This window comes from Lepeophtheirus salmonis, chromosome 12 (genome assembly GCF_016086655.4).
Source record: "Lepeophtheirus salmonis chromosome 12, UVic_Lsal_1.4, whole genome shotgun sequence".
Classification (NCBI taxonomy): Eukaryota; Metazoa; Arthropoda; class Copepoda; order Siphonostomatoida; family Caligidae; genus Lepeophtheirus; species Lepeophtheirus salmonis.
The window spans coordinates 7,097,463-7,108,432 of NC_052142.2; the positions used below are offsets into that span (position 1 = coordinate 7,097,463).

A 10,970-nucleotide genomic window follows, 5' to 3' on the forward strand; every position below is an offset into this window, starting at 1 on the left:
CTAGCAACCCCAATGATGGTGTAATCTTGTACTTCTATTAACCGTGGGCTGACTCTTCTTTTCCCTTTTTTATCTGTTATATTCCCCTCATGGCTAAAAATATACTAGATTGTTTCAGATCTCTACAAGTCCATGTTTATGCAAGGAGAAGACGTGAGTAAGACTTGGGGCATTACCAAATTAAGAACCTTGCTAACATCAGTTGAGAAGTTTCTATATTTAAACTATCATTAGTGCAAAGGAAAATAGTGTAGTTAAACTTATTTATATTTTTATTATTGTTTTAAGCATTTTCTTTAAATACACCATATGTAAATGCGAATTCTTCTTTCAGTGAAAATATGATAATATTTTAAAGAATTAATGGAAAAGAGCTAAACCACAAAACTTCTTAATTTTTTAATCTTAAACCTGTGTTTTTTCTTTACAAAAAGATAATCCCTATTTATGAGTAATAGCTACAGTTCGAAATTTATTTTAGGTCATTGAGCACTCCCGCACTTGATATATATTCCATTGTGGAAGTTACTTGTTATTGACAATAAACAATATTGATAAAACGATCAAACTACTAGTTTAAACTGTTAATTTTCATTCTTTTCTTAAATTAAACTTAATCTTAACATTTCTTGCAACGTTAACAGTAAATAAGAATTAAAGAAAAAACAGCTTCGCTGTGATGTTGTTTTATTAGATTAGCTAGAAGCAGAAATAAGACTAAAGGAGTAGACATAATGTGCTCTGTATTAAGAAAAAACATGCACAGAATTTACTGTAAGGTCGATCCTCAATTCTCCTCCAAGTCTAAAGAGTACTTTATAAATATGGTTGCCACTTTGTTGAGAATAAGTTGAGTTTAAGGAAATTAAGGAAAATAAAAGTTGCTACGAGTATGACTATCAATTTTATCAAGAATGTTTAATGTTTATTATCAAACAAATATTCCTAAAAATGTAATATATCATATATTACATTGAAAAGTTTCATAAAAAGAGCAATTTTATATGTTTTGTTAATTGACTAAAATCAGGCTTGCTACTGATAAAATGCCCAACGTGGAAACTCTTCGAATACAAAATTTGAAGTTGTATAACGGAAGTAAAGATAATATTTCAAATGTAATTATTTCTTGTCATTTGAATAAGGGGTATAGATGGGAGACGATTGCGATCTTGATTGTTGATAAGGAAGAAAAGTACTTTCTAATTGCATACCTAAAGCCGTGGTCGGGGAATGTAGGTAAATTACCTTAAATTGAGTAATTTAGAAAATTTTAGCGATAACTTTTTATCTGTGTTATTTCCTTGCAATAAAGAAAGACTTTTACTACCTAGTGTTAAATCAAATTAACAAATAAATATTATTTCACTGGTTTGGGCAAATTAATTTTACTAGAAGTTCTTTTTCGGATAACGCTAAAAAAAGATACCTAACCTCTGACCTAAAGCATCCAGATGTTTATGATATTGGTATTTTATATGGATTTGAAGAGCATGGGTTAGGCTAAGCAAAACTTAACTTTGGTTTACACCAGGCGAGCTTCTACTTAAAATTTCCAATTGACGTAAGGGGTCGATTAGAGCAGTGATCCCCAATCCCAAACTGTGGACCGGTCAACCTTGACAATTTTACTGAAGACTAGGGGGGAGGGATGTTCGTAGAAATTATAATACTAATGAACCTGAACTCAATGTGTTCTCAAATAGAACTTTATCTTCAAATTCCTCCAAAATTACAGTGCTATTATAACAATAGGGAATAATAAATTTATTAGCACATTGTTTCAATAATATAACGCTACTATAGCATCAAAAACTATCCGTGTCCCTAAATTAATGGGAGCCCTAACTTGTCTATTTGGAACTAAATGGTACCATCTGGGGGTTGTTTCTTATATTTTGCTAGCTGGGTTAAATTTTGGCGAACAAGTGAGGAAAATAAGGTCATTTCAAAGTAGAAGACCACTGACTTAAAATGGGACTATGATTGAGTATGCCTTACTACTCAATCTACAGTTAGTCAGAGAACAAGAAAATATTAAGTATGAATGCAAATAACAAAAGAGCGCAGAAAACATGTAATAGGGATTGCAGCGCATTGCCGTGAAATCCCATGAGTTTATTAAAGGTTATTAACCCAAAAATAATTAACAACTATTTTGCACAATTAATTATCTTCTATAATATACATTTTTACAAAATATTTTCTTCTTCTCCAACCAACTGTAGATGAAGTAGTAAGTTCCTTTTTATTATCGTCCCAGATTTAGATAATAAAAAAAGAAACAGAAAAAATAATCAATTAATCCTGGAGCAGCCCGGTTCTGATTGATCCACAGATCGGTACAAAGGTTGGGGACCGCTGGATTACCAAAAAAAAAAAATGATAATTGTGAATCAGCTGAGAAGAAATACAAAGATAATAAAGAAGTTTGGAGAAATGGAGACTAATTATAGCAGATCCTGCATCAATCCCACAGATAAATTTTCAGGGACTACGTGTTAAACCTAGATTTAACACAGTCAAACTATAGTGTCAGAATTGTTTTAGCTTTGGTCACACTAAAATTGATACTATAATTCGGGGTAAAACTTCAGGATTGTGCAAACCCTCTTAAGCAAACTATTGCGAGAAGTTTTGCACATGAGGATAACACAGATCATTATACCAAGGATATGAAGATTTTATTCCAAAATTAGGGTCAGTAGATTCATTAGGAATGGATGTGAACATTTATCATACAGTTGTTACTGACGCACATTTATATACTAATAAACTTTTTTTATGTGTTAAAGATCAAAGGATTTCGTAGAACCCTCAGAATAAGTGAAGTTAACAGATAGTAGTGAAGAAATTGATACTGCTCTTATAAGGTGTCACTATTTTAAAGATTAGAAACTTACTAATCGATCAGCTCATAAATATACAGGTGCCAATATATCCCAAAGGGATATAGAAAGGGGTCTTTCTTCAAAATATCTATGTGGAGGTACTTCCTATCTCCTGATTGGTTTTTCATCTTTCTTCGCCGTGTCCAACTGTGAAAGCGGATTGCTTTCTTTCATATTCAATTCAATTGTTAGAGAAGCATAGGTTAAGGAGTTTTCTACTAAAAGTGACTGCACAAGAAAACTCGACCCACCTCAGAAGTTTCTAAAAATAGTAATGAATAGAGCTGTTCATAAAAATACCTAAGATATTCTTGGGTATTTTCATTATTTGTTTAAAATATATTTGGCGAAATATTATTTCTGAATAATGTTGAGAAATACCTCGCAAGGTTTTTATTACTACAAGAAAAAAAAATGGATTTGGTGTCAAGTTGGACATGTATATATTAGACATGTATGGATATGGTATTACCTTATTTGTGGAGGCCAAAACAAACTCACTCACCCACTAGAGGCGTTATTATACTATTTCTCTAAATGGAAGAATTTTTCCAGATTTTAGTTCAACAGAAGGAAACGGCAATAATTCCTATTGGTAAATGGACCCCATGGAGTATTGTTAAGATAAAGGGATACTCAATTAAGAACAAATTAGAGGAACTTGGTATAATGAGGGAGAGCAGATAAATTATGCCGAGGTAATGGAACGGTACAAATCTGCAAAAAAGTTGCCGAGTGAAAAGGTTACAGAAAAGAATAGACTTATATAATACAAGAACTAAGTAGACACTTTAGAAAAGCTATATCGTCCACTAAGATCAGAAAAATTACGCCGCAGGAGGAAAATAAGTGGTAAGAAAGACGTTTTAATAGGTAATATATTCCTGCATTGAAAATAAAAAGAAAACAACTTGGAGGGGGTTTGATTACATTGCCAGTTATAATACCAAAAAGTATTTTTACGTCGGATATACAAAAGAGGTGAAGGATAAAAAGATTACATATCTTCTAGATTATGCCTTAAGTGAGTTATCTTTGAAACTGACCTGACAAACCCTCATATAGATCAATTCTATCCGTTTATTGCAACTGTGCACAGAATTATGTAGAAAAATGCTCTAGTCTATGACTCAAGTTCGGAAATAAATATTATTAGACAAAATATCGGACGAAATCATTAGTAGAAAAAATTGACAATCCTACAGAGTAAGAAACAGAATTATTGAATAAAGGTATCTTATCGATACACAATATGGGATCGCATCTAATTTTCTCGAAGGAGAAATATTAATATCCTATACGGAGAACAGGCTTGTTCCATAAGTCTTTAATTTATTGTCAGCCGAAAATAACACGGGTATTCTAACGTTAGCAAATTTTTTATACATATAAATATCTAGAGCAACATTATTTACCGGGAAAATGGATTGGTTCAATCATTGATTCGATTAAAGATATAGAAGATGGGGGAAATTTGATTAGAAATTCCAAGTTACAACGGGGCTATTGTTTTTAAGCTATCATATCTAAAATGTGGAAAGCACTAAAATTCCATAATTCGTGTATTTACTGGTTACCTTTTGTTATATATAAGAGATATTTCGTATCTTCGAACCTTAGAGCCCTAGAGAATGTTGATTCAAAATAAATCACAGCCAAAATTCTTTTTGGACCAGCAGATTGCAATAAAAGTGCGTTTTCCACATTAATAGTTTTGAACTTTGCTGCATTTAAGAGAAAGGCTCATATCGCAAAGAGGCTTACAGATAAAGAACAAATGTGAACAGTAGACCTAAGGGTGGTATTTATTGCTGTAACAATAAGTGATATGCAGTGTTTTACATAACGACCCCAACATCGACGGTAATGGATTTGATGGAGCGGTCCATCTTGTGTGGTACTGTCACTACAGATCAATCCAGTTTATAAAAATTTGGAAGCACATTGTCAAAATCTTCAAGGCAAAATGTGTTCCTCAGACAAAATAATTGAATTTTTAGATGCACGTCTTGGCTAGGGGATCTAATTTTAAACTAATGCTTATTTATGAATTAATCACGTAAGTTATCCAAGTAAATCATATTATATAACTTTTATGTTCAGCATATATCTGTATACATATGTATATGTTTACATGTATCATATGAATAAAGATAAAAATGAGATAAAAAACAATAAACATATCTTCTCTTTTGGATCTATAAGACATGAAGGTTTTAAAATGAGAGAATGACATTGTTCAAATGATACATAATACTCTACTTAATGTCATATCTAAGGAGAAATTATTACATACATATTGTAATATTAAAGAATTTTAATTCTACTTCCATAAAATATTATAATACAATATCGATAAAATACTATGTATGATTTCAATATTATGAAAAAAAAATTTAACTCATTCTTAAAAACTGTGGGAAAATAATATAAAAATGATAAGTCTGGGGGTGCTTAAGATATAAATAACAATTGACATAATTGAACTATTTGGTTTATCACAAGGTGATTTCGGGCCTTTTTTCTGTTTCTTTTCGTAAGAAAGGTTGTGTGAAGTTTCAAGATTATTTTATACAGTTCTGGTATCTAAATTGTCATTTTTAAAAATACACAAGAATGATACATAATACTCAACTTAATGCCATATCTATGCAGAAATTATTACATATTGTGATATAAAAGAAGTTTAATACCACCTTCATAAATGATTTGTTTAAATATAATCTACATACAACAGTAAAAAACTATAAACGGTCATTCAAAAAGTGCAGTGTGAAAAAATAAGCTATTTTCACTTACACTCTAGCGATTAAAAAAAAATACAACAGTTTATACAAAGATGTACTAAATATCCTTAGAACTTATAAATAAATAAATACTTTCATTGAAAATAAAATACAGGACCCCTTACTTTTCTTTTATATGACTTAATACATGTTCATGTATTAAAGATCTGGAAACTCAAGTTTATTTTTAGAAAAAGACGAAATATATTTGTTTGTACCTACTACTTTTTATTTAGTATAAGATATGTTTTATTTTTTCACTCATATAAATAATAAACAGAATTTTTTTCTGTAAATACACATTTAATAAAATGAGTATAATCTCTCAATGTCTTAATTAAATCATTAGTAAACTTTTTAACTTCAAGTTAATGTTGTAACGAAGTTTCATGAAACTTATATTGTAAATTCAAGTTTATCCATATTTGTTATCAAGTTGAAAAAACAGCTAACCCAATTGTTTAACTATTCCTTCAAAACTGGAAAACGACGAAAATGTATCTTCATGTAAATACATTTTGTATGTATGATGTTACTGGATATATTTATTTTTGATTGACATATTTTTACAGCTGCTCCTCTAACGGTTATTGTTACGTGGGATTACTTGAAGATTATTTACATACCTGTATGTTTTTGTGATTCTAAATGAAAAGAAGAATCTGTAGATGAATCAATTACTGAAGCTGATACGGAGGAAGGTGGTAAATGGCTCGATAAATGATACAAAGTCTGATTTGTTCCTGAAGAGGAAGATCCATAATTTACAACATTTGTTGTAGTATAGTTTAAATTTGAATTAGTAGTTGGGTAATATTGAGATACAGCTGCAGCAACATAGTAACTAGAAAAGCTGTAGTCTGTAGATGATGATGGCATTTTGGATCCAATGTTAGTAGTAGCTTCTGTTCCAAAAGATGTAGGTGTATAATAAGGTCCCGGAGTTGTTCCAGTATTGTTGCTATTTCCATAAATATGGTATGGATTAGCATATGAGTCACAGCGACTACTATAATATGGAACATTTCCATCGCTAAAGTAATTAATATATTCAATAGATTGTGCTTGCGGTGCTTGTGAAGGTGAAGAAGAGTCAGACATTTTGTTCTAAGTCGTTTCCACCTATAAAAGGAATCCTAATTGATTAATGAACTATCATAGACTTTTTTTATATTAATTTTTATCAAACAAGTCGTATATATGTAAACATTAGTATAAAATTATGAAAGAACATTGATAAAAAAATAAATTGCCAATATTGATCAAAACATGAAGTGAAAGAATATTTTGATATAAATGAAGATATAATAATTATTTAATAACTAGATTTATATTCATACTCGTTAAACTTGTCTAATGATTATGAAAATTAACTAGTTATTTACCGTAACCAATCAGTCAAATAATTTTTGTATGTTTATAAGATATTTCAGTTATTGTTATTCCACGAAACTATATGAGCAACTGACACTTTATATTACTTCCTTCGTATATGATCTTCTACTTAATAAAATTGTCGTCGTCGTCGTCATCGTCGTCGGCGCCGCCGTCAAAAATTTCCTTTCTACTAGTAATAATAAATAACAGAAAATAGCGCTTTTTGAAAATAAAGGATACAAATACTGTATTTATTGAACCAATAAGGTGACTGAACCAAATTCAATATATTTTTAATTAATAGAATTTTTTTTTTATTGTGACCATCTTACATTATTGTAATTCATAAAACCTAATCAATGATATATGTTTTATAGCGTTTATTTAGTTCATGTAATTATGGTCATGTATCTAATCTTTTCGAATAATTTGTGGATTAATCAATTATTAAATTATACAAAAATATAGTGAGTTATTTTTTGAGAAATTATCTTGAATAATGTTTGATCAATTATAAAGTAGACAAACAAATTTAGATTTGAAGCGAAATATTTTAATTGAATTATTTTTATGAAAATTTCGTATTACATTATGTATCTGGAGCTAAAACAAAACGTAGAAGGACTAAATGTAGAATATTCAAAACATTGAATTCACCAAACGTCAAACACACAATTTTTATGAAGATATTTCAAAACAAAGGATTTATGGAACAAAAAAAACATTGAAATTACTGACAAATAATATATATCTATGTTTTAAAATTACATAGCTAAATATATGTAATACATTTTATAGTAGAAATAATACAAAATTTATTTACTACTATTTATTCTGTAAATATTTTCTTATGAAATATTATAAAGTTATAAATTATACCAATAGCATTTATATATACTAGAGAATTCATATTTTCAAATTTAGCAAAAATAGGTTTAAGACTTGAAGTATTTAGATTTGTACTTTTATCAAATGTCTTAAATTTCGTGGAAACATAATGGAATAATTATAAATAAAAATGGGGCCCTTTCATTATTATCTTTTTTATTATTTTTAGAAAAATCATTTATTAATATATTTTATTATTTTTAAAATCGATTATTCACAATATTAAATACCAAACCCGTAATGGAATATAATAAATACAAAAAAAGCTACCTTCCGATCTCTTTTGTTTTCTCATAGTTTTAAAGATTTTACGTGTATCATTCATATCGATATTCGAATGCTTATGTAACTTGATAAAGAGTTGACGTATCAAAACATTCCAATAGCTAATCTTTTCTATCGAATAGGTATGAGCTAAAACTTTTGTAAACTTGTACTGATTTCGTCTCCAATTTAATCTCTGAAAGCTATTATATTTATAATGTCAAGTTACCTTCTCCAAATTTTATAATTTTCTCAAAATGGCTTCAAGACAAAACTTTGTAAACATCATGGTTCAAAACCATGAAGTTCAAAGAAATCTAGAACATATTGAATTAATCCACAGGGAAAGTCTCTTTCCTTTAATCATGTGAGATATTATGTCTGAGCAGGATGTATTTACATTTACATTTTTGATTGATAATGTTCTATTTTTATAAATGTGTTTTTAATATATTAGATGAATGAATACCTAATATGTAGGATGCCATTTTTAAACGAAATAATGAGCATGAGGAGAAGGCCAGAGCGAGACATATTGCATTACTGAATTAAGGCACTTGTTACTATCACCTCGCTCTTATATGATTTTTTGGAAGATAAAATGAATTACTGTTATAAAGAGGAGAAACTTCTACATTTAAAAAAACATTAGTGCAAAGGAAATATTATAATTATATTGTTTATTCCTTTATATTTATTTTATTATTCATTTTTAAAACAATTTACACAAAATATGGGGAAGAGTGCTTACTTCAGAGGGAGACGTTAACACCGCAACGACCTATCAAATAATGAGTAAAAAAGTAAACGAGCACACGCAACAGCCGCTTTTCCTTTTTTTATTTTCTAAACTTAGTTTTATCACTACAAAAATGACTACCTTACTTAATATATACGACCAATTATAAACTTAAAGATTAGATACTATTGATTTCGATTTTGAACATTTCTATAAAAAATTTAATATAAATGTTTACAAATATAATTTTTACCATCTTATTAGGTAATCATTAATTTTATATTTATGGCACATAATGTATATCTTTTTTGCTTGAACTTATTGGTTAATAAATTAAAACAAAATTTATTCTTAAATTATATTCAAATAAACTAATAATGATATAATGCAGTAGTTTCAAAACAGAGGTTCTCAGAGCTAGTGCTATCCGGTGTGCATTGTCAAGGGCTACAGTATATTAAAAAATATATTTTTCATATAAATGCTATAGGTCTCTGCAGTGATGAAAAGGTTGGAAACCACTGATATAATGTATGACAATAATACGGATCATATACAGTATGAAGATTATGACCTTCTTTGTGTAATTTTTTTTATTTTAAATGAACTAATTTGAGGTTTTTACTTACTTCATATCAATTACCACATTATACATTCTGAATTTACAAAATAAAATAAAATAGAAATAAGAAAATATATAGCATAATAACATACAAATATATATGTATATAGAAGAGGGAGAAGGAAGTGTAATTTGAGACTTGAATATCATGTTTCAGCATTTTTCTTTTTTCTACATATTCAGTGTTCGTTGAATGTTATTTTTTCCATGTAGGTATATTGTACATATAAAAATTCACATACAAAATAATTATTTTGAAAAATGTAATGAAAAAGATAATAGTACAAAATGAAATTAACTAATTTTGCAATACCATGTATTTCAGCTTAAAATAAATACTGTAAGGTATCAATGAGAACCAATGAACCTGTAAGAACCAATGAGTGTCTATTATGCACGATCTCTTTGTAAGTTAAAAATAATAGTATTTAATTAATTACTCAAGTTGATTATTTTAATCGAATGTTAATATATTAATTCAGCAGAGCAAGTTTTTCTCATCTAAGTTTTTTTTAAAAAAAATTTTAAAACATTTTATGATAAATGTATAATTAATACAGTATTAATTAAGTTTTTTAAGATGGAACACATTTATATAATAAGATGTGGGAAATTAATATGTTGTAATATTTAGTGTAATCTTTTCAAGTCAATCTATTTCAAATCTAAATATGGTACAATTTTTTTATTGTAATAAATGGTACTACCACAATTGAAATTTCATTTATACGTACTAATTGTGTGAGAGGAAAAAACGAAACGCATTGGTAATGACTAGTGATGAAAATCACGTGTACAATGGCCATGTTAAAAAAAAAAAATAAACATAGTTACCCTAGTAATTTGAGGAATATTTTGAAGGAGAGAAAAGACCCCTAACGTTTTAATAGATCTGCTACAATCAGCTGTGGCAAGGGAGGAAGGGGAAAAGGATATACACAAGGATATTTGCTAGAATTACTCCGATGTCAATCCCCAATTATTAGGGTTGTTGGAATCGTTGAAAAATAGAGAAATGGATTGCTTTAAAGAGATTATATAAAAAAAGGAATAAAAACTTTGGTACCTTTGCATCTTTCTAAACAACTTTTCCTCTGTATTGGAATGAACATCTACAGCCTCATCCAAAAGGTATTATAGTTGCATTTAATTTACTCACATGCAATTTACGATTTTTATATTGATATTCCTTACCAAATTTTTATATTATGACAATTACTACTATTTCTATCAATTATAAGTAACATTAAGACATTTTCTTGATAATATTATTTTAATTGAATATTACTAAGTAAAGCTATATTTTAGTGAAGGAAAGATTCTATGTCTAGTAGATTTATAGATCAGTTGTAATGTTAAAAAATCATAATTGAGATATCTTATCAGTATGTTCGAAATTACCC

At 28.5% G+C, this 10,970-nt stretch overlaps 1 protein-coding gene across 2 annotated transcripts in view; it reads right to left on the reverse strand.

The window, feature by feature from the left end:
- eya (eya transcriptional coactivator and phosphatase 2) overlaps positions 1 to 9,598 on the reverse strand; it is a 29,238-nt gene extending 19,640 nt beyond the window's left edge. Inside the window, exons 1-2 of one of the 2 annotated variants that reach the window (XM_040721890.2) lie at positions 9,575 to 9,598; positions 6,304 to 6,799 (exon numbers count right to left, since the gene is read on the reverse strand). In XM_040721890.2, coding sequence (XP_040577824.1) covers positions 6,304 to 6,778 — 475 coding nt within the window. In that variant the 5' untranslated portion in view covers positions 6,779 to 6,799; positions 9,575 to 9,598. Of the gene's footprint in view, positions 1 to 6,303; positions 6,800 to 7,062; positions 7,196 to 9,574 lie in introns of those variants that run through there. The other variant, XM_040721889.2, reaches the window with a different exon arrangement.
- Between the last annotated feature and the right edge of the window lie 1,372 nt (positions 9,599 to 10,970).